The following is a 24,841-nucleotide window of genomic DNA, read 5'->3' as shown; positions in this document are numbered from 1 at the left end:
TTCATTAACTCAAGTGCTTGATAAAATAAAATTTCATTAAGTGCTTCAATTCATTTTTTGCCTGACAAAGCATGTTAGCCACTGTAAAAAAAACCCCTCTGTTAAGCATGGCCTTGTAGCTTTTGCTTAAGGAACACATTTCATTTAGTTACACTGGCAGGTAAAAATGAAGAAAAGTCACTGTTAGAAAATACTTCAATACCTCATAATTGAATGTGATACTTTTCTCATAATTATGACATATTATCTCATAAATACAGTCTACACTCTCATAAAGTCGAAATTATGAGAATAATATGTCACAATTATGAGAAAAAAAATTATTTGATCATTATGATTTGATTATAAAAAAAAAGTTTTTTCTTTGGTGGAAATGGGCTTCCATCATTTTGAGCTGTAAATCTGTAAACTGTTTGCATAAATTGGGGATTTAACCCAGGACCTTAGATTTGAAGGCAAATGGACAGTATTTAGCTCTGTTACCACTCTAGCTTTAAGTAATGTTTAGCTTGTCAGCTAAGCAGTGGTGTAGTGCAGGGCATATGCAGGTATATGGCGTATACCTACTTATTTTTCAGTTGGCATTGCAGATACACACTTCTGAATCCCCTCTGATGCAAATCTTCGTTATACATTGTTTGAGGGAACTATAATGTTAGGTAACTGGACGCAGCCGTCAATAATGCTAACGTAGCTCCTCAGGGAGCTGTTAATTTTCTAATTTCGTTTTATGGGTTATATTTGTTCAGACTATTAAGCTAAGATAGCTAATATGTGCTAACATCAGACAGAGTTTATAGAATTAATATCATTTACATACATTTTACTGTTAGAAGCCAGTCAGCCATGTTGGATGTTTCCTTCATCCATCAGCAGAATGCACATGTTCAAACACAGGAAAGGCCTGCTCTGCCACAGTGGCTCAGATTCTATATTTTGTCTGGCTCTGGCACATTTATGCAGGCCATTTGTGTAAGCGATACCCCCGTTTCTTTTCTCTTGCACCCACAAGGTTGGCCACAACAACACGGCCTGCAGGCTTTCTTTTTTTTTTTCCCAGCAGAAAAAAAAATAAAAAAATATTGTCATGGTTGAAAAAAAGTACCTCATGTCTACGTGTGCTTCAGATAGAGCAGAGGAGACGTTGAGGGAGGAGGGGGGATGTAGGGGGCGGGCAACGGCTCTGGCATTATGTTGCATGAAATATCTTCAGCTGCCTCATCCATGAAACCCAATCCCCTCCTAGGGTGACTATGGTTCCTACTTTCTCACATCTCTGCATAACCCTATATTATGTAGTGTGTGTTTGTGTGTGGCGATAGATGATTGATAGTTTAACTCGAGCTAATCACTTATGTGCCTGTTTACTGTATGACTTAAGCTTCTGGATTAGTTTATATGGAAGGCGCTGCTTCCTCACCGCTCACACTACTCAATTATTCTGTCTGTCACCTCACTCTGCCTGCTCACTTTCATTCTCTTTTTGACTGTCCACTATTGATTCAGAGACATAGCTTGGCCTCTTTTTTCTTGTTTTGTAATGCGCTGCAACTGGCTGCGTGTGTGTGTATTGTATGCATCGTGCGCACTGCAAAAGCCAGTTTGAGTGGAAAGATAGCGACTGAAGGGAAAGTCCTCTGAGAATTGACATGTACAACAGCTACGATCTTGGACAGGTGGGGGATTAAAGTGAATGAAATTTAAATTTAAGGTGGAGTTTTGCTTTCAGCTGTAGGTAGAAGCTGCTCTACTGTCACCCTTTCACACGCAGCCATACGGTTTCTCGCTTCTACCTTACACCCACACATACATGCTTGCTCATTGGACACAGTGCCAAGATTAAGTTAGGCAATTAGCAGTGATGAATTACCCTCTGTGAGTGTGGAGCATGGCGACAGAAAGGTGTACGTTAGAGGATGCTTTGCTTTCTCATTGAGTCAGTCAGCCTTATATTCCACTCGAACCCAAATCGTCAACATATCATTTAGGGTCGGATTTTAAATGCTGCATGCAGGAGTCTGCAACATCAATTGTGATGAAATGTTGCATGTTGCTGTTGCAATAGCTCTAACAATCTGCTTTTTTCTGCAGTTTGGTTTGAGTTCAGGAGTTTTTGGGCTTGAATTCCTAAGATACAAAAACTTACTGGTTGATTGCAGACTGGTATGTTGTGGTTGAAAAGCAGCTAGATGGAAAAATCCTGATTAAAAAAAAGAAGTTAGCAGTGGCTTATCATGTGTCATCTGTAGGGTTATTTATCATATTTCTTCATGCAAAATTACAACCAAAGATATACATAAGGATCACATTGTCATTTTATTATAATATTCAATAAAAGTATAATTATCTTTATATATCTTAATACTTCATTCAAACGAAACACAACTGCATGCATATGAACCATGTCTTCTGCTTCCACAACATTCAAAAAAGCATTAAGCAGGTAGCGAGGAGACTCCAGCTTGCGTTTTACAGGTCGTTCCTGCAGCAGCGCAGGGCTTTTTGTTCACACCATGAACTCCCGCCCCCGAGACCCCAGACCTCCATCAGTGTCTTTTCCCGGGAGCTCCCTCTAGGCGCGAGGGGGCAGAGTGGCGCTTCATGTCAGCCCAGAAATGTCACATCACCTCAAACACACACACAAATGTCTCCTCTACACACAGCCTCGTGGTTGCCTCCCTGCTCCACAATTTACTGTGCATCTCCATCGCCTGCCAAGGAGGGCATGCACGCAAAATGAATAAGATAGAAGAGGGTGTCTGTGTGTAACTGTGTATATGGATGAATGTAGCTGCTTGTGGAAATGTTGTGTGCGTGATGAAGTGTGTAATGTGTCTGCATATTGCAGCTCTGACACACTGGTGGTTAGGAAGCCTTGAGGCCTGCCTGACACAGCTTCAGGGCACAGAGAGGAAGGTGATTATCTCATAGCTGCCAGCCATTCAGCTCAAATAAAGACAAAAGTAACTCCGGCTACCTAAGCGTTGAGATTTTAAAAGTGGAGCCATGTACATGAACTTGCATGCCTTTGTGTCTTTTCTTAAACTTGTAGGTGTGATAAACTAGACTCGCGCAAAAAGTGCAGTAAAATATGTACTTCATTTTTGAATTTGCAGGCACACCTCATATTGCACATTTCAGGTGTGCTGTGATGATGACCTTAAGCAAGCAAATACTCTTCGCAACCTTGTGATGTTCCAAGAACAATTCACCAATTCAAAATTCACAATCAGTATGTCACGAAGATGTTATTCCAGAGTGACTTATATTTACAATTGCATTTGCTGCACCCTTTAAAAAAGGCATTTAGTACAAGGAAATTCTTGAGACGATAGCAATATGCTCAAATATTTCTACATAGATCTATGTATATGTTGCTGTAAAGAAAGCTCAAAAATGCTTCCAACCAGTAAATGTTTTTTAAAGAACTGAAGTGCTTAACGTGTTGCGATTTAACAGTTTTTTTACTTACTTAAAATTCTACTTATTATAGTGCCATATAGTACTGCTAACCTTACCAGACAGCCCTTGAAAACCCTAGTTTTTGTGTGTGCACACTGTTAAAAATGAAATAGCATGGCTTTAGTAACCTTAAAATATTTCTGGGAATGTGGGTGAAAATCTTCACGGTGCACAGCAAACAGAATTGAACTGGTGTTGGGATGGCTTTTCAAAACATGAAAAGTAGAGACAAACTTGTCTTCTTTTTTTTTTTGGAAGAGTGTGTTTTCTCGCCTGTCGTATGCGTAGTGCCAGGACTGCACCTTCATTTCAGGATTTGGGATGACGCTCAGCTGTGTTTGTCTTTGGATTTGGAAAGCCTGCGTACGAGCGTCTTTCTTTGGGAAATGCGGCTCTTTTGGCAGGTGACGGGCACACACACACACACCTGGACATGTATGCGTGCCCAGATGGAAGCTAGCACGGTGGCAGCTGGTGTGACGTCCCCTCAGGACGGTGGAGTCGCCAGAGGGGAGCTAGGCGGCCGATGTCCTACTCTGTCGTTCTTATAAGGAACTTCAGCTAGGTGGCAGCTGCAGTTTGCTGGCATGATGGAGCAGCAATAAGGGAAAAAAACACCTTTAAACAGAACAGCACAACTGGCTCAGTTGTCCCCAGTGTGCTAAGGCAAAGTGATGATTGACTTTGACTACAAACACGTTCTACACTATCTATCTATCTATCTATCTATCTATCTATCTATCTATCTATCTGTCTGTCTGTCTGTCTGTCTGTCTGTCTGTCTGTCTGTCTGTCTGTCTATCTATCTATCTATCTATCTATCTATCTATCTATCTATCTATCTATCTATCTATCTATCTATCTATCTATCTATCTATCTATCTATCTATCTATCTATCTTAATCCCATCTCCTTTATCTGTGTGTGGCTCCCTGTGTGTGCCTCACGCCTCGTTCACAGTGCCAACACCTCATTAGTACAATATGCAAATGAACTGGCACAGGGCCAGAGGGTCAGAGCACAAACTGGAGACAGAATAATAGCACAATGGTGCATCTTTGTCTGTGTGTGTGTGTGTGTGTGTGTGTGTGTGTCCTCAAATGCCTGCCCAGATTCATATGTATGTTCATGCGCGTGTACCTGTCTTTGAGTGTGATGTGTCCGTGCTCACACTGAGGAAACACGGTGCATATGCATGTGTTTGTGTGTGAGAGGGAAAGAAAATAGCTGAAATGGGTCAGCCTACACCTACTGTTCATGTAGTGCACTGACAGCTTCTAAATAACCATGACCCCATAATCTCTGGTTTTGTTTTCTCCAATCTTTTGTGACAAAGTTAAAAAATCTCCCCTGTTACACTGTAAAATGTCAGTGCTGAACAACGTTTTCTGTCAGATTCTTACACTGTATCCTTTCCGGTAAAAATAACAGTACGCTTCACGAGACACCAGACAGCAATATTTGATTTATGTCATGCTTGGAATGGGAAATCCTACCTGGAGGTGAGGCAAGCAGATGGAAGCAGAGGCAAACTCAATCAGTCTTTGGACACAAAATGTAAAATATACAGCAGAATTGCCCTTTGGTAGCATCGAGAGATGAACAGAGCTGGAGGCCAAATTACCCATGACAAATCAAATGTTGCAGCGAGCAATTTAACGGGAACATGATATGAAAGAGAGCTGCTGAGGCCAGTGGCTCACCTGTCAATGGCATAGGCTCAGTATCAAATGTCAGCTTGGGGGCTGCAAATGGCATGATCAACATGTATAATTAAGGTTAAATCTCTATTTCGTGCCCAGTGGCTGTAAAATATGAACTACTTCACACCGAGGTCTATATAATATAAAAGTGCATTTAATTTAATGAAACACAATGGAACAATTTGGCATTATGCCAGGCAAAGTTTCTCCAATAACTTCTTTTAACAAAATTGCCCACACCTGGCATTACAGCATTGACTGCCTCAGTTTTCACACTGTGCGTAATGAATGCCTCACAGAATGCAGGAGAAGGTGGCTCCTTTTCCAGCTGGTATAAATGTTTAAATGAGTTTTGTATCGGGAAATTAAACCCACAACAGCTACTATTTTAGCAAATTGAACATGTTATCTTAGTTTACCTAATGTAATTGTTATTTCTACATGAATACATTATGTTACTTGATTACTACTTGATTTGAAGTCTTGTTAGAAGTGGAGCAGTGGTCTGCTGTGTGAAACAGCAGTGTTTCTTAGAAATACTAGTTCTCAAAACGTGTTCATTGTCCAACCAGAAAGTATTCAACGAAGCCAGGTAATAATTCCGTTCTTTGTGTTGTGTGAGGTTTTATTCGCCCTGTTTTGGTTTACTCTAAAATACTGATAAGCTTCCTTTACTTTTTTCATTGCAATTATCAGTGAGTGAGTAAAACGTGATGCTAACCTTTTTATTGTTCAAAAGCATGACTAAAACTCTCAGGTTTTCAAAAAAAAAAAAGAAAAGAAGCACATGTTGCTTTAACTTCATGAAGGAACTGATTGCTAACATTAGCTAAAGAATTTCTGACACTGACGACATCTTCCACTTGGTGAAAAGAACTACGGAGGTGTTAAACGTTTGGCAAAATGACTGCAAATGCAACACCGCTGGCAGTTATATCAAAATAAAATCCTAAATTAACGCTAATACAGTCATTTAGCCACTTTTATAGGAGCTAACTTAGCCTGTTCAACATTATCAGTTGTGGCTCCAAGGTTAGCAGTGGGGCTAACCAACTTGGAATGATGCGTGAACACTCCCAAGTCGGAATAAAGGGTGTTTTTTCTGTTCTTCCCGTGCTGCTGACATTGTGTGAATGCAGCATAACGGAGCCATCGTTAATGTTGTTAGTAACATGCTTTTCCTACAAGTTAAAGTAGAGTTAAGTGAAATCACAGAATTTCTCAGCAAAACTCCACCTAGCATCAACCTGAGCAGAAGTCTTATCAATAAGAATAAGGGAAAACGACTCACTGTCTTAATAACGGCTCCTGCTTTACCATGGTAGTGCCACTGCAAGTATCTGGATTAAAAGAAATCTTATAAAGAGCCTTCCATAAATGTCAACTTCTTCATGTTAGTGTAGAGTGATATGACTAAAAGTATGTTTCACTTTCCCTTTTTATCTTCTGGGTGTTTGAATGAACTGCTGTGGTTGTACGCAGCACTTTGAATGTCTGAACTAAATGTCTTGCAGACTCCTCAACCATGCACATGCATGCATACACACTCACACACACAGTTTTGTTTCAGAGAATCCTGTAGATTGGTTTGTCTCCAAACCAATAAATGTTCACCCATTTTACAGTCACCATTTCTGTTCATCTTTCTCAGTGTTGTTTTCCATTTCTGAGTTTGCTTGTTGCCTCTGTTCACCTGTTTATTTTGTCCATTCGTAAAAAGAAGCCATTATTTCTCCCCCCCAGGCGAGAGACGACGATGGCCTCGGTGGGAAATTACCCCAGCACAACTTTACTCAGGACACGCCCAGGCTTGTCTTCAAGACAAACAGCGATGTGCTTGTAAGGACCATAACCATTTAACACCAGATAGAGTTTAAGCTTGATGGCTACTGCACAAATATGTTTTGATGTTGCTCTTTGTTAAAAGTGTATAATTTTCAAGTCATTTCTTCCTGACATGTCAGTGGACTGGTTTATAAATTTGGGCATTACTGTTAAAGTAGACATCAACCAGCAGACTCAAGTGAGCCCAAAAAATAAGAGACAGTACACAAGCGGCCCTCATGTTTTACATAAAGTTTGCATACATTTGAGTTTGAGCTTTTCATAACCTTTTTCATGCGTAATCATTTGCTTTTCTCATTTTCATTATACATTCAGTGATTTGGGTTCTTCGGATTTGAAGAAATTATCAGACAAATGTAAACTCATCCAGAATTAAAATGGGTATGATATTATTGCAACATTTATGGTGAAACTAAAGTGAATTGTGTGGATTTACTTATTTATTTTTAATATTTGTTGAGCATTATTATATATATATATATATTTTACATAGATCATTCATAATTTAGCGAAAGAAAACTTTTTGGTGGACCTCTCATCACAACAACAAGACAATGAAATATATACAACCAACATGCCACGTACAGTATATGCTGCTAATATACTAGTTAAAAGTTTATTACAAGTTGGGTCTTAGTTTCACAGTTTTAACCATCATTTCTATGGCATCCTATATGTCTAATAATAACATTGTACTCACTGAGTTAATTTTGGCAGCATCACTAACAAGAAGTCAGATGGGGACGCAAACACAAGCAGTCAACCATACAGGTTTTAAACACACCCCTGGGTTAGCCAACTTATTTGGATAAAAAACAGTTTCCAACCTGTATAACCCCTCTGATTGTTTGACTGTTAGTGAATACAAAGTTTTTACAACCGATAGAAATGGTGGCCAAAACTAACAAAAAATACCCAAGTGGTAAAGGACCAAACTTTTCATTTAAAGTCATCAAGTGTTTATTTGCCTTTTTGCTGAGAGTTAGACGAGAAAAGCAATACCACTTTCATATCTGTGAGCTAAATATGAAGCTACAGCCAGTAGCTGGTTAGCTTAGCTTAGCACAAAGACTGAAAACGGGGGGGGGGGGCTAGCCTGGCTCTGTCTGAACATAACAAAATCCACCTCCCAGCACCTCGTTTGTTTAATCCATACAAAAACTGAAGTGTAAATATGACAAGTCTTGTCATCTCCACGTGGTTGCCAGACAACCAGCGGAGACTCCAGGAAGTAACAGCTCCCAACCAAGAAATAGTTCAGCACATCCCATCATCACTCAATCCCCTCTAAAACCACAGCATGTCGTTTTTATGCTTCGGTTTTAGCATGGCTTAAACAAATGAGATATACGGTGTTTATTAGTGAGCTTTAGAGGTGCTGGAAAGCAGATTGTGTTACGTTTCCCCATTTCCAGCCTTTATGCTAAAATACGCTGCAGGCTGTAGCTTCATATTGAGTGGACAGCTATGAGAGTGGTATCAATCTTCTCATCTATCTTTCTGCAAGAAAGGGAATAACCAAGTTTCCCTAAAACAAAGAAGTCCCACGCGGAAAAGCAAACATGTACCAGACAGCCGCATGCCAACAGAGAGGTCCAGTCTGCTGCAGTGACATTCAAACACAATCCACCAGGTCTGTCTCATCATTCTTACAGCTGGAGTTATTTTACTCAGTGTGCATGCATGAGTGCGTGCTGTGAAATATAGTGCAATTGAGTTTCACCTGGCCAAGTGAGAATGGCTTTTGGATGTCACAACTAAAATGACTGATGGTGATGGCTGGCTGTGATAAGAGCAGCCTTACAGGGAGTGTAGTTCTGGTCTTCTTTGGCTTTTATCTACAGTTTAAATTTTTCATGCCCTATTCAGGTTTTAATGAGGAAGTCAGGTACACAATGTAGCCAAACACTGGGAAAGGATATGAGCCAGATATGTATCCCCTTTTATAAGACAGGTAATTATAACCATCACAATAGATAAATCAATAGATCAATAGATGTAACTGTTATTTTGGCTAATCATAGTAAGCTAAGTCCACATGTTGCAGATGGTCTGCCAAAGTAAAATTTTCCTGTGTAAACTTTAGTGGAAGCTTTATTCTGTTTTCTTTTTCCAATGGACCAGGTGCTTTAAGATGGCAGTCTCTTGCTACATAATCTAGTTTTTGGACTGAATCCTCAATACAACAAGCATAGTGTTTCTGTTTGCCTTCTTCACATCACTGATGGATTTGAATTGTCAAGAGTGGATACTTTGCTTCAGATTGCTTGGAGTGTGAGACAACTTAACCATAAACCACGCTACTGGCTCGCTTCAAGCACCTGGTTCATTTCCATGGGTTTAATCCTTGTGTTTTCCACCAGCAATCTGAGAAGTGTTAAAAGAATCACATATCGACCTTAACGGGGTGATATGCAAGCCTGTCCCCTTTTACTGCTTAAACCTCTTCATTCTCAGAAACCTCGTCATCCTACATACAAAACCACTTCAGGCACTACAGCCTCTTATGAAACCTTGCAATCTCTGCACCGTCTGAAGCCCTCCAACCTCCTCCTCTTCTTCCTCTTCATTATCTAAACTCTCCACATCCTCGGCAATCTCTTCAACATCTGCAACCTCTTCCTCTTCGTCACTGCCTGAAGCTTTCTCATCCTCCTCTGCAGCCTGTTGGTCCACAACATACTGCTTCATCTCTGAGACTGCAGCAATTTAATACTCTTCACCCAGTCCTTTAACCCCTGAGAATGGCCTCCGATCATCATTTTAAGAAACACCTGACTTACCTTGTTAATTTAAACTAATTATACACTAAAAGTAGCTGTTGTCTGATCTTGGGATTCTTAAATGTCACTAGCCTCATCACCGGGTCAGAGGGTGAGAGGAGGAAGAAAATGATGACTGCTGAGGCGATTGCGCTTGTTTGGAAGCACGATAATTGTTGTAATGCAAACAGTTAAACTGCACCACCACTGCTGGTTCGTTGGCCACGATGGAAATAAATGACCATAATTACATTCAACTGCAAACATCTGTGTACAGAGCGGGGAGAGAGCGCACGCGAGCGAGAGAAAGCACAACTCCATTAGCGTAATGCGCAGTGAAATTTCACTCACAGTGCAGAAAGTCGTTAAGTGCTCTCCATCTGTCTTTCTGAGTCGAGGAGAATTTCAGCACATTTATTATTTAGAATATCTTGGGCCTACCATTATCAAACTCAACTTGCGAGAGCACCTTTTTGACTTTTACTCAGTGATGGCTCATTGAATTAGCCAGGACTAAATGGGCAGGTAAAACATGTAGAATTCAAGGGACTGATATCAGAGCACCACCAGCGTACTGTTTAAGCGCAGGAGTTGCTCTGTAGTCCAGTCTCTGATCTGTTTTTGCTGCGGTTCCTTATGTTCTCCAGCTGCTTGTCCAAATCTCTATTCATGTCTTAGTTAAATTCCTCCTGAATTGCATTTGGGCACGTTATCCCTCCTCAATGGGACACTGCACAATGACAAATGCAGAGCTATAGTACATATTTAAAAACTTTTGTCCTTTTGAAAGATGCTTCTGCTTGATTAAATCCACCTTGTACCGGACAATCTGATGTAAAACACATAATCTATCCAAAGAACCTGATGTTTTACACGTGTAGCAGCTGCAGGACAGCATGCTATGTATTCTTTTGAAATCCTGGCCAGTGCTACAGTGCATCTGCCCAAACAGCCCATGTGAGTCCACTGTCTTTCAGCTACTGCCAGACAGGATCCTGCCAAATACACCAGTGTTGCTATGCAGTGTGCAAACGGAGTTTATCCACCGTCCGGTTGCATCCCTCAACTTATTAACATTCAGCTGGGGGGCTTAAGGGTCTGTGTGATGGATGGATGTCGTTGAGGGGTCTGACAACTGATTAATGCCTTAATTATCTCCAGCGAGGACCTGCCACTCCTCCCAGAGCTGACAGAGTGAGCTGCGTGTGGCCCGACGAGTAACGCCGTGTTCAGGGCTCGCCCACTGCTATCTGCTCTACCAGGGTCACATTCATTTTCTTCCCAAAGAAAAATTTGCACGTTTTGTGCTGAAAAAGTGTATAACAGTGATGAAACAGTGCAGCAAGGTGTTTTGGGATCTTTGCCACTGCAGTGAGCGAGAAAGACAACGTTTCAATTTAGCTTCCTCATGTTTGAATCCAGTTCTGGTTTGGTCTCTGCATACAGAAGTGATCCATCCTTAAAGCACAACATATGATGAGAAGTTTAGTTTGAAACTGAACTGGCAAAATATTTTTATTATCTTATTATAAATTACATTATTGGCTCTGAGCACACTTCACAAATCTCAATGTGACTCTAAAAAGTTGATCTGAAAACTTGGATTAGTTTCAAAAAGAACTTGATTTCATTGTGCCGAGAAGACATATGCTGCTGTCTGTAGCCAAAAAAAACAAACAAACAAAAACAATGACAATTTATTGTGTATGACTGGAAATCAGTGAACATTAGGAATTGAATGGAACAGTGAAAATGAATGCATTCATAACCTACTCACACCACTGTCAAGGATGAAGCTTGTATATTCACAGAACACAAAGTTACTGTAGGTTTGAGAGGCGTTAAGAGTTCTATTGCAATTTTTGAGGAAGAATTGTGTGGTGTTGCTGTATTGGCTGTATTACATTTATAGGTGTTGGACATGTTATCTTGTCTAGACTGTATACTTTTATGTTGTGCAGGCACAATAATAGCACTTTAACATGTAATGCATGTCTCTGACACAGTCTCTACGTACATGTACATCAAGCTGTAGTTTTTCCATTTGAAAAAGTTAGTGGAGAGAGAACAATACTGTGTTGGTGTGCCCAGTTGTTAAAATCACAAAAAGCTCCATAGGGAGTCATATTTCACAAAAAGATGGAAGCCATGGCTGCATTGCATTCTGGTCTTTTGAGGCTACTGTAAGTGGATAAATAGATTTGCCACTATAGCATTGTTCAACATTAGTCTACAATGGCAGCTCCATGCTTGAAAAACAATGATGTTTTCAACACAATATAGTATATTTGTATCATCATGAGTATCATCTTTAAGACAATATGCATTTGTGTGACTTTCCATTACAACGTGCATAAATGGCAATACTTGTCATCTTCTGAGAAAATAACACGTGTCTCAAAAGAGCTAACACAGATCCTTTTTTTATTCTGAAGGAAGCTCTTGCTCTGATTTTAATTGATTGACAGCAAAACCTCACATTTATCATTAATATTTTTAATCAGTGAAACATTTTCAGTAATAATCAGCACTACATTTGTCACCAAAATAATCACGTTATGTATGTTCAGCCAGGTATCCACAGGAATAAGAAAATTACAAACAACAACATGGTAAATACCTTGTCAGTTTTTCAGAGCTTAAATGACAAAATTATAAAGTTCTGCATTAAGCTATTGCAACAAATACATGATGCAGAAGAGATTTAAAAATAAAGTAAAACATTTCTCCAGTCAAAATGCCTTAAGTGCAAAATACTTGAAATCTGGAACTTGCAGCAGCAGTTTTCTAAGTAATTCAGTTTTGATCAATTCTTTAGGGCAAACATTATACATTTCTTGCGTTTAAACTGGCTTAACTGTCTATCTATTAGTTGGCACACACTTCAATACTAATTGTGGAAGGCCATTTGAGGGAAATAATCTTTTTGTCTTGTTGTGCTTGAAGAGTCAGTCTCCTAGGGATCTGAAATGAGAATGTCTTTATTACCAACAGAAGGTGTAAATGGGCATTCCTTGTTAGGACAGAAAGTTAAAGACAAAGTCACTTCAATAGCACTTAGCAGCAGAATGCCATCATGTGCACATTTACATCTCAGAAAGGAAAACACATCAATTTAGACACAAGCACAAACACACACACACCTACGTTACATAAAGAAAATACATACAGGTATGTGCATTTATAGAAACTTCAAAGTTAAGTGTTTGCTCTTGACAGAAATCAGTAAAAGTGTTCAGAAACAGCATCGGTTTTCTTAAAAATCTTTTTTTAAATGTGTTTATCTCCAGATGGTTTGGAGGCTGAGCTTCTGCTTACGAGGATACTTCAGAGGAGATTGTGTTGTATTTAATGAAAAACAAATTAGAATTCTTTTGTATGCAGGGTGACAGGTGCTGATACAGTGTGTATTGTGTGCTTTTTTTTTTGTTGCAGGTGTGTGACTGGTGCAAACATATTCGCCACACTAAGGAGTACCTAGACTTTGGTGCTGGTGAGCGGAGGCTGCAGTTCTGCAGTGCCAAATGCCTGAACCAATATAAGATGGACATTTTCTACAAGGAGACCCAGGCCGCGCTGCCTGGAGCAATGTGTAATCCAGGACATGGGGCTGGCGGGGAGGGTAAGCTGGAGTGCAGTGGAGGGGTACAGCTGCTCACTCCTGAATCTTGGGGAACTCCATTAACAGACCTCCGGCGTAAAGCTCCCTCACCAGGGGGGCCTTCCACCACCTCTGCTTTTGCCCCTTCCACTTCTTCTGCCACCTCACCCTCAGACACTGCTGCCGTCTGCTCCCCGTCCTCCTCCTCCTCAGCCAAGATCCCCACACCCAGACCCCATGAGAGCCCCACACTCCCCCCCCCGCCCGTTCCAACTTTGCACCCACCTGTCGGGGTTCACCCTGGTAGCCCTCCCATGGTGATGACACCCCGGGGACCCATGCCCCTGCCTCTGTTCATGGAGCATCAAATGATGCAGCAGATCCGTCCACCATTTCTTCGCCCCTCTGCCCACCCAGCAGGGCCCAATAGCCCCCTGTCAAACCCTATCATCCCCGGTATTGGTCCACCACCTCCCTCTAGGACCATTGGTCCAGCATCAAGCCCCATGCACAGGCCCCTGCTGTCTCCACATGTCCACCCCTCATCCAATCCCAACCCTGGCATGATGCCCCCCACCATGGTCTCCCCATGCCAGGCCTGCCCCCTTTCCCCCCAATCAACATGATGCCCAATGGACGCATTCCTCTGCCCCCAATGATGAACTTTGGCATGCCATCCTTGGCCCCATTGGTACCCCCACCAACTCTCTTGGTCCCTTACCCTGTCATTGTACCCCTCCCAGTCCCAATTCCTATTCCAATCCCAATTCCCTTTAGCCCCAAAACTTCCAGGGACCAGCCGGAGAACAGTGGCTGCGTCAGCAGTGCTCCAGAGTCCTTTGAAGCTTCAGCTTCTTGGCCCCACTCTCCAGGTTCCTCTGGAGGTGACAGAGGGGAGCAGAAAGTAGAGTCTGCTGGTGCAGAGCGTCTTTCTCCTGTACGCTCAGAGAGAAGCAGGACGGCGTTGGTGGACTTGACTGTGAAGGCAGAGGACAATTCAGGCAACCTGTGTCTAGCCAGTGGTCCTGGACCGATAGATGGGGTGATTGATCTAACTGTGGGCCAGAGGTCATGCAAACAGCAGGTAATTCAGCGGATGTTACCTGGGGTCCAGGTCAAAGTAGAGGTAGAAGCTGAATCAAGATCTCCACCAGCTGCTGGGCTGGGGGAGGAAGGGAAGGGCAGGCGGGATGGGGAAGAAAGGGTCCTCTCACAGGGCCTCCTCAGTGCTACAGAGCTGGAAGGGGCCACACACCCAAACACACTGGAATCATCAGGCCCACCCTCCAGCAACAGCAGCCCTTCTTGCAACACTGATCCTCCAGTGAGCCATCTAAATCCCTGTAACTCCAACTTTACCCCACCACCTTTGTCCAGCACAGCACGGACCCAGCCCCAACCCTTGCCCCAGCTCCAAACTAGCCCTGCTGCCCCATGTAATGTCATAGTCAATGGTACAGGATGGCATTCGCTTCTCACTCCTGCCTTTGAGTCTTGCCCTGACCGAAGAGGAGACAGCATTGCAGGAGAAGGAGAGGCAGAGGAGCAGCCAGCCAACTGTGAGCTGGAACACGAGGCACTGAAAGAGAACAATTGCTTGGTTGGAGATTGGGAGCCGGGGAAGCGGGGCTCAGCCCAAGATGAGATGGCAGATACAATCGAGGGTAAGCCAGACCCTGACTCCAACTTGGAGGAGGGTGAGCATGCCTATGCCCTGCCGTTGCTGTCTACCGGAGGCTGTGTGGTCATCCAGCCTGTGCCAAAGCCCGGTGCTGACAAGACGGCCATCCTGTCCTGCTCCATCAGTGCCCCTTTATCAGCAGATGGGAGCCCCGAATTGGAGCCGCCGCTGAAGAGGAGGTGTCTGCGAATCCGCAATCAAAACAAATGAGGTGGGTTCACCCCAGTGTGCCCCCACAACACTTTTACGCAGTTGTGCACACTGTATTTAAGTATACATTTGCACAGATTTATTCAGTGACATTTTGTAATTCACAGTAGGGTACCCATCAAATAATCAGTCAGTTTTGATGTTTTTAAATGTTTCTCACTCCTCAGCGTGGATCTTTGAACTATTTGAAATTATCTCCTTTACTTCCAAAATATTCTTTAACGAGTTGCTTACTATTCATACAGTCGCATCATCTTAAAATCTGAGACATTCCGGCAACAGGGTGATTTTTTGTTTTGTCCAGTGTAGCATGATCATTTTGAAATGGCACAATAAGGCTGATCACTTCAGCAGAATTTCACAATGTTGTTTGATTCAAGGGTAGACGCAGTGTGCCCTCATACCGACAGTATGGAAGAGGTCAAACAAGCATCAACTGAATTATTATCAGAAGATGTTCCCATGCCTTAACTCCACTGTAACAGACAGTGTGCAGGTGATGTATTTGAATGTCACCTGGAGGGGCACTCACAGGGACTGACTCTGAAAAGCCTCTAAAAGGGTTAGTGAACCAAGAGGGAATATGATATGAAGTCCATTTTTGGAAAAATGAAATGATCCAGCACACTATAAGAGGAGGTGTTAATGCATCCAGGTATGGCAGGGGATATGGCAGTATTTTCTTAAGTGTCTTACCCTGAGCACTTAGATGGCACAATTAAACTTGATAATTACATTAAAATAACATTTTAAGACTTGATATGAGATAATTAAATATACTATTATAAATGGCAAAATACTAGATATAATGCATGTGCATTTATTTGCTTGTTTTGTTGTTTTGGCTTTTTGTACATTTCTTGCTGTAACACGTCTTTGGCCAACACGTTAATCTTCCAAACTTCACACATATATTTCCTCATGAGCCGGCACATTGCTCCCATCTTACAGAAAGATTACATGTTGCTTTACTTTGACTGGCAGATTACCTCAACGAGCTTCAGAATAGAAATGTGAAGTCTTTCATGTCAAAGGATTTATTCAACACATTAACACCGAATTTAATGATGCACTACTCGAGTTGTTAATTAAATGAAATTGTATTCAAGAGCAATTGGAGACCAATTCAAGTCGTGGTAACATGAGGCGAGTGCTCCGAATTAGAGTAATTAATAACGACAAAAGATTGAAATCAAGTCCCATGCAATGTTAATACTGCTAAAACCAAACCAGCAGCTGAAATGAGTCAGAGAAGTGATGGACAGAATGTACCGTAACCTTCAGATACCTAAAGATACATGATTTTTGATTATTGATAAGGAAGAATGCAAAATCTGTTTGCTGTATCTCACCTTTCCCACTTGTCTGCAAAAGGCATTCATTATGAAACATCTAAAACAATATGTAAGATGTATGCCACCAGAAAAGCAATATTTCATTATATTGTAGTAATAATATTTCAAAACTTTTCTTGTGTGGTTCTTGTATGAGCCCCATTCCACCCTACATTGCATTCCAACCTGAACACACCCCAATTTTCCTACTTACCTTAAACTAAAGTTGGGGCTGAGGGTGGGGGTTTGCTCTTCCAGTGACTCAGTGTAATTCTCCTCCCACTCTGTTTCACAGATGGACGCTCTGAGGACCACAGTGCCATCAACGACACTCACATGTCCACCCCCCACTTCCAAATCTCACCCCACCCAGCTAGACAACCGCACACGTGCACACACACACACACACAAACATTTTTTCTTGTCCTCGCTCATTGTCCAGTCTACCAGCACCACAAATCGCCTTCGACGACTGATGAGAGTCCAACCAAACATGTTGATGTGTATCATAGTAGAGCAGGACAAGACTCCTTTTGTCCGTGTGACAGAGACTCTGATGGACTGACCTTCTACAGACTTGATGTCATGGCCAGCAGGATTGCTTGAAGTTTGAACTGCAGACAGTATATCCCTGCAACAGGAGGACTTTACCCCGCTGCTTCTCTCCTCATTTAGAGACTCTCAGTCCACACTTATACCTTATCCACCCTCCCCTATCAAAGCAAGTGCTCTCTGTATTATTTGTTACTATGGAACGCACTATAGTGTCCGATCTTCTGAGCTGCTGCTGGGAAATTAGTAAAGGAGCCCCAAAGAGAGATTTCCATTCCTCAGTGTAAAACTCCTGTTTCGCTCTAACCTGGTACGCTGCAGGTACAAAATCTCTGCTCCAGTAAGTGTTATTTTTTTCTCACTCAAGTTGTCACTAAGGTATAGACTGATTACACAACGTTTAGATTGTAGAGCCACAGAGCTGGAAAAAAATTTGCAAAAATTCTTCTCCATCTTCTTGGCCACAACCAGCAAAAATGTACTTGCCAACCTGACACAAAGTGTTCTGGGTAATTCTGATGGATGGTAGCTAAAAAGAAGCACAACAAGCATGAATGCAGTTAATGCAAAATGACTGTAGGACAATTTAAAGAGATATTTTAATCAGAGGCTGGAAAACAGTCCTTGGACATAAAGTCACCAGTTGTGTTGAGAATTATTCCTACTGAATCAGCAAACTGGAGGATAAAATATTAACCTTCACCAGCAGGTAATGGGGTGTGTGTGGAATCATGCAATTTTTGCCATTTTCCTGTGGCATCTATTTGATTGCTCTTACACTTCACTGAATTTAAATATATATTGTTACACAAGAATGAGACAGAGTTGTCATGATAATCATTCCTATTATTGACAGTTCCACACCCTCGGGAACGCCGTCTGTGTGCATAAACAATAAGCCATGCTAGTAACAGTAACAGGGGCCCCTGTTGTTTTTGAACATTTCAAGGCTTACTGCACCTCCAAAAGAACTGGGATGGCATGGCACTGTAGAAACTCTGCCAACCTGCAATGGGTACTTGCTACCGCAGGCTAGTACGTAATCTTTTCTATAATACATTACCAGTGATGTTCCTGTAATGGGTTAGTTTGAGACTGACTGCACTGAATTTGGAGGGGGCAGAGGGAAGCCAGCTCTTTCATAAATAATTCTTTTGAGACCTGGAGGAAAGCTGCTGAAGTAACACAACAGCAATATTTCTACAATAAACACTGAAGACGAATTCATTTTGGAAATAATTTGAGAAATATTTAAAACATTGCCTCTTGCTTGTCCACCGATCCTGCCAAGTTGCTTAATGTTTTTGCCAATTATTACTTGTTTAGAGCCAAATTTAAAGCCAGTGTTGTCCTTGACTCAATGTCATGCTCTATGTACAGCTTTTTGGGCAGTTTAGGTAAATACAACACAACTGTTACCCATCCAGTTTGATCTGATCCAGTTACGCCGCAGCTTAAGCCTGTGAGCTGGGACTCCATCAAACAAAGCCAGCATTTAGTTTACACTCCTATGGAGGAGGTACATTGTACCAGCGCGAGACAAGGTATTATCATATGCCAAAGGCCTCTGGTGTGTTGAAACAAAACATGTCACCTAGTTTTCAGTGGAAATGGGATTTCAAACTGAAGATTTGACCAGATAATTTATAGTTGCCAAAATAGCAAGCACTTATTTTAAAAAAGAAAGGAGGATACACAAGTGGATGTCAAAAGCAGTATTACCCTGTTATCTCTCTTTATGGTTTACTCAATCCATAAAGGCCTATGATATGTCACACTGTGAGTAAATTGAAATACAAATCTGGATTAAAAAGATAATGCAGAAATTGAGTGCTCCTTAATCATGAGTTGCATTAGATGTGTATATTGCTTTGCAGTCCCATCCTGTCTCACTGTTTTTCCTGTAGCCTTTGTTTTATTCATTCGGTCATGGTGAGACGGTATGATTCACTGCGAGGCCCAACCTTTACTCATACACATATTCACATGTCACAAGCATACCTACAGCACTCATACTCATTAAACAATGCACACACACAATGCACGTAGTAAATTTAACTGTGTGTACGTGTGTGTGTGTGTGTGTGTGAGGCAGGTGCAAGCAGAGAGCCCAGTTGAGATTACAGAGTGTTGACTCAGAGTAAGCAGTGTGCAACTCTATCTGTTGCCTGTTAGTCAGGCATTTAGGCTTAGCTTGCCGCTTGCCAAGGCCCAGCTTTGGTGTCACGTTAAGCATTTCCTTGCCCCCGCTTCATTTCTCTCCAAGCAAAGGCAGCGAAAATGCTCCTTTTAAGCTGCCTGTTTCAGTCTTGTCTGCTTCTTGCTGGAGTGCATTTGTCCATAAGTAGAGTTATTCCTTTCTGTAATTCTTTCACAAATATCCATAAGCACAGCATTTGTAAATTTATATGAGAAGAATAGAAATTGAGCAATTGCACCCCTACTCCAAAACTGAGATTTCCCTGTCAAGCCATCAGTTGTCTCATCCAGAATCTTGCTAGTGAAAGAACAGAAACCAGGGTTGAGGTAACCTAGAAACTGGACACTGTAGTTTTTAGTGTCTGTGCTGTCTAATGTCTAATACATATGGGAGTCATACAAAACCAGGGCCATAGCCAGGATTTTAGAGGTCCCCCCAACACCCCTTACCATTTAGACCAGAAACCAAAAAGTTTTTTTTATTACTTGGATTTTTCATATTTTATTTATTCAGTTAACTGTTGATTTATACTTTCTGTAAATTGTATTTCTTGTCAAACTTAAAAAATACCCGCTGTGTGTAAGTTTTTAGAACATAAAGTCCCAGTAGGTTGCAAAAACAGACAGAAGACATGACCTCAGTATCCTCAACCCTGTACAAAACTGAGCCACTAATACAGCTCTGTCCTTTGTCTGAAGGACAGGTTACAGTTTCCTATTTGTTAGTGTATGGGCCTGCAGCATGCAGTTAAAAGAAGGTGGAAGACTGTTGTGTCGGTCAACTCAGCTGTTAAGTGAGGAGAACAAAGTTTTCAAAATGATCCATGGGTCCTGGTTAGCTCCTTTGTTTACTGCTCCAAGCTGTCACTTTAGCATACACTGCACTGAGGAGACAGGCTGCACGCATTTTCAACAACAGGAAGACTGACCTTGTAAAGGAAAAGAAAGGTGTCAGTCTTGTTATTATATGACATGTAGACTGATAAATGTTTGTCCTGCTAGCAGTGGAGACGAATGATGGCTATGTGGGCAGACTGCCATAAAATGTACTGAGCACACTGATGTTAATCAGAGGATGTACCGTTTCCAAGTTGGACTGTCCATGAGCTTTCCACTAGCACCACCCTCAGGACAAAACATCAACTTTGTACACAAAATATCTAAAGCTAATGGCCAGATTTCAGGTGAAGGAATAGTTCACTATTTTGGGACATACGATTATTTGCTTTCTTGCTGAGCGTTAAATGAAAAGACTGTTACCACTCTCATTTCTGTCCATTAAATGTGAAACTACAGCCAGCTGTCGGTTAGCTTAGCTTAGCATAAAGACTGGAAACAGGAGGAAAAAGCTAGCCCGGCTCTGTCTAAAGATAAAACAATCTGCCTACCTGCAACTCTAAAGCTTACTAATTAACACATTAGATCTCTTTATCATTATGCTAAGCTAAGTTAACTGGCTGCTGGCTGTAGCTCCATAAGTGTTTTTCCCAAGATGACGATTATTCTTTTAAATCTCGTGCCACCATCAGGCTGAACTTTCAATTTTAGTCCGACTACTGGCCGATCTCCCAGAAAAAGTACGTCATTATTGTTACCAGAAATGTCATACTGATTTATAAAGGTGTGTGTGGGTGTGTGTGTGTGTGTGTGGGGGGTGATGAGGAACTAACCAAAATCTTTTGTTATGTCTGCTTTTTCTCCTGCTTGACACTGTTACACACACATTCAGACACATACAAAACAACATGCATGTTATGTCTGATCCTAATCTGCACCATGTGGTGTTGGCGTTGCAAATGGTATACTGTCCATGTCTGAGACAGATATTGAAGATATGAGAGCCTAACTCTCACGTGGAAATACTGGACCACTGAATCAGTCGTCGTGATGGCAAACAGACTCGTGACAAATCTCCAGCATTCCTTTTTTGATGATGGACTACAGGCCTGGTCAACAGCCTGAATTATGCAATGACAACTAACTCCAACCCTAATATAAGACTAGTGGTCCACAGACAAAATAAAACATGACATGACTTCATGTATTCTTTTCGAAAACAACAGAGAAGTTGCCTTAACTCTTGCTTGTATAATCTCTACAGTTAAGACAATGATGCTCGCTTGTAAAGAAGACTCTCCCTTCTTTGTACAAAATGAAATATACCAGGAACAACAACTTTGTTATCTTGCTAGTGTCAATGTATAGATGATCAGCTTTTTCTGTAACTTGTATGGACCGTCACATTTTTGCTAAGAAGAAACCCTCCTCCCAAATTCCTTGTTCCTAAACATCTAATCTGTTCAACGTTTTAACTTGTGGTGGACTGTCAAATCTCTTTGTGTACATTTTATAGTATTATTTATTGTTGAAAAGTTTTGCATTTGCAAATAATAAAAAAAGTGAAGGTGGTTTGACCTGAGCATTCTATTCCAATGTAAATGCCTGGTGAACAGTGAAAAGCTTTTTTAATTATTAAAAGGGAGAAAACAGTGACATGAGGAGATGATCTTCTGTCTTTTTATTATGACGTTGTAACATGTACATAACATGTGGCCAAAATTGCTTTGGAAAATAATCATTTTTTGTGTTGTAACAGTATTTGTTTTATCCAGTGAATTGCTCATGAAGACAAATAAATAAGAGGCACACACAACTCTGTTTCATATTGGTCATATCTGCTCATTCTATGTACATGTACAAGGACGCTGTACACATAAGGGTCAAACAACAGCGTATACATATACAACTGTAAAAACTGCCATCTTTCTTTTAGCATTATTTATTGAGGGATTTTGACTTGATTCATCACATAATTTACAACATGTTAGAGAACCACCTGGCATCAGTGGAAACCTGTGAAAATCACAATTAATAACTAGCATGTGAATTTCAGAGGTGTCACATTGTTAAATAAAAAAATTTCTACAATAAAACCTTCATTATAAACACTGAAAAAAGGCTGTAAAAAGCGACCTTTTTTTTTTTTTTAGCAAATTGCACTCTTGTTAATTCTAATATACTACAGTTTACAGCAGTCCATATTTGTTTACTGTATATGAATTACAGCATTACATAAAGCGAGATGTGAATCATTCAGTGCTTATGAAAACATTTAATTAGTGAGAATCGACAGAATTGCCCTTTAGGCATTGGTATCAGACCCTACAGGAACCCATGGCGATGAGCTACAAGTTGTCAGCTAATTCTGAATAAAGTTTAAGATGCAAACAAAAACCAGCCCCTAAAAAACAAGAATGACATAGCACCCACCAGTCAAACATAGTCATGCTAACAGCTCTAAAATGTTATTAATAATTAACGCACAAGTGACTACTGTTTAAACACATTCAAAAAATATTGAATCATTCATAACTAGTTAGGCTTTGGCTGTACCATTTAAATATTGATGACTAAGATGGAGTGGATTGGAGAAAAAAAGCACTAAATAATGAGCTCAGTAATTACTACTCGTGTTCCTGATAATTAAGCAACCAGTGATAGTAATTAAGTACTGATTTATAAATGAATCAATATGGACTAATAAAATGTAATTTCATTTTATCACCAGCGAACGATGATGTAGTAACAATCGGACATTATTTCAGAAATATACCGACTTTCAGTGAAGCAACAAACAGTTTTGAACAAATCCAATAGTTTTGATCTCATTTGTTATCGTGTATACGGTTGGAGGGATATCTGACTTTTAGGGTCACAGCTGTGCAGATGAGAAATGTGGATTTAATGGTCTCTAGCTCCATCTCATGGCTTCTGAAAGTATTGGCCCACTCCTCAGTGGGGAGGTAATGGGAAAAGGCTTGATTTCCTCAGGGGGGAGATATAAACAAGAAGTGGATACAATTTTATGAACACGCAATAAAATGCTTTCAGTACAACAGCTGTGTGGAAAAAACGTGTGAAGCCTACACAGAGACTGTCAGTCAGAGACCTTGTTGATTCAACTCTTATTTTACCACCCTGTATGCATCCGTGGAAGGAACAAAATACCATGAACACATTACACTATAGAGAATATATTATATGAGAGGATATTAACATTTTTTTGAAGTTTTGCTGAAGATTGTTGGACTGCACAATACTGTAAAGTGTCCCTTATATTATCTTACAATATCTTTTTATTCATTGATTCATTTATCAGACTTTGTTTAGGATAAAACAATATAAAGTCCTGAACGTATTTCAGTCATTGTCCCTGGTGTTTTCACAGTCTAAAAATAATGCAATTCAGGGGAAAAAAATCATCATTAACATCATTCTTATTGTTATGTTTAGAATAAAATAAATACTAATGGTACATTGTTATTAGCATTAATAACAGTCATTTGTGTCATTATTGCATTATTTTTTGATTCAGCAGTCTTCATAACGTGGTCCTACATTTTAATCAATTCAAAATAATAATGACACATCAATAGGCCTTTATCACAGAAGACGCTGACATTTCACAGCAGGCAAAGCACAGGTGTGAATAATAAAGTTGATGACGGCTGAATTCCATTTAGCTGCTTCAGTTTCAGGGTTCTGGTATTGTGTCATGGCTTACTGAGTCACTTGAATACAACAGAGCCATCGTTAATGTTATTAGTAACACCTGTGCTTTTCCTACTATGACAAATCAAAATGTCTGCTGTGACAAAGGACTATGAAACATATTGATACACTTTATGCTTTTACTAGACACGTGTACAAACAGCATCATCAGTGTGCAGAAACTGGGAATTTAGAATTTCAAACCCACGCATGTAAACCTGCTCAAATTTAAACCAGTTGATCTGATATATTTACTAGACTGATCTAGCAAATAAACAAATGTTGTGACAAAGATCGTTTGCCAGTGTGAAAAATAATGAGAATATTCTCAGATTAGAGTTAATCAGTAGCATGATATATTGGGTTGCCATGAGTGAAGATTAAAAAAGGCTCACCAAGAGGCAATATGTGTTCAGTGTGGTGGTTATCTAGTATGCTTCTCTATCTACCTGATTTGCTATTATAAGTGAAAAGATGAGATGTGAGATAAACCTGCAGTTTCTTTAACCTGGGTCTGCTGCAGTTCATCACTGTGTTGTGTCACACTACAGATTATCGCCTGTCAAACAAAGTGCTCTGAGAGGTTTTCCTTGGAACTTTCTGTTATTGAAGTTTGTGTTTCTGTAGGTGGCGCTTGTGTGTTTTCTTGTTCTACCACTTTGGCTCTTCCAAATAAAGAGAATGTTAAATGCATCACTTCCTCTTAGTGATGCAGAATTTTTCCCAGGAAAAGAGCAAGCACACACCAGCTGTGCGTCGAAAAACAAACGTAAAAGGCTGCAAGTTGAATGACTGTTGCACTACATCAGTGAAAGGGACAGCAGCAAAACAGTTATTTCTGTAAAAATGCAACAGGTCATTATAATAGAGCTACGGCCATTAAGTTGGAGCAAGGTGCAGGAATGCATCTGTGGTCCAACTGCTCCCTCTGTTGTGTGAAA

At 40.7% G+C, this 24,841-nt stretch overlaps 1 protein-coding gene across 1 annotated transcript in view; it reads left to right on the top strand.

Annotated features, from left to right (window-relative positions):
- sobpa (sine oculis binding protein homolog (Drosophila) a) overlaps positions 1 to 22,010 on the top strand; it is a 40,778-nt gene extending 18,768 nt beyond the window's left edge. The window contains 4 exon segments of the mRNA XM_044166908.1: positions 6,909 to 7,004; positions 13,208 to 13,940; positions 13,943 to 15,265; positions 16,894 to 22,010. Coding sequence (XP_044022843.1) covers positions 6,909 to 7,004; positions 13,208 to 13,940; positions 13,943 to 15,264 — 2,151 coding nt within the window. The 3' untranslated portion in view covers position 15,265; positions 16,894 to 22,010.
- Positions 22,011 to 24,841: the final 2,831 nt, after the last annotated feature.

This window comes from Siniperca chuatsi, linkage group LG15 (genome assembly GCF_020085105.1).
Source record: "Siniperca chuatsi isolate FFG_IHB_CAS linkage group LG15, ASM2008510v1, whole genome shotgun sequence".
NCBI lineage: Eukaryota > Metazoa > Chordata > Actinopteri > Centrarchiformes > Sinipercidae > Siniperca > Siniperca chuatsi.
This window is presented reverse-complemented; position numbering and strand designations above follow the sequence as displayed.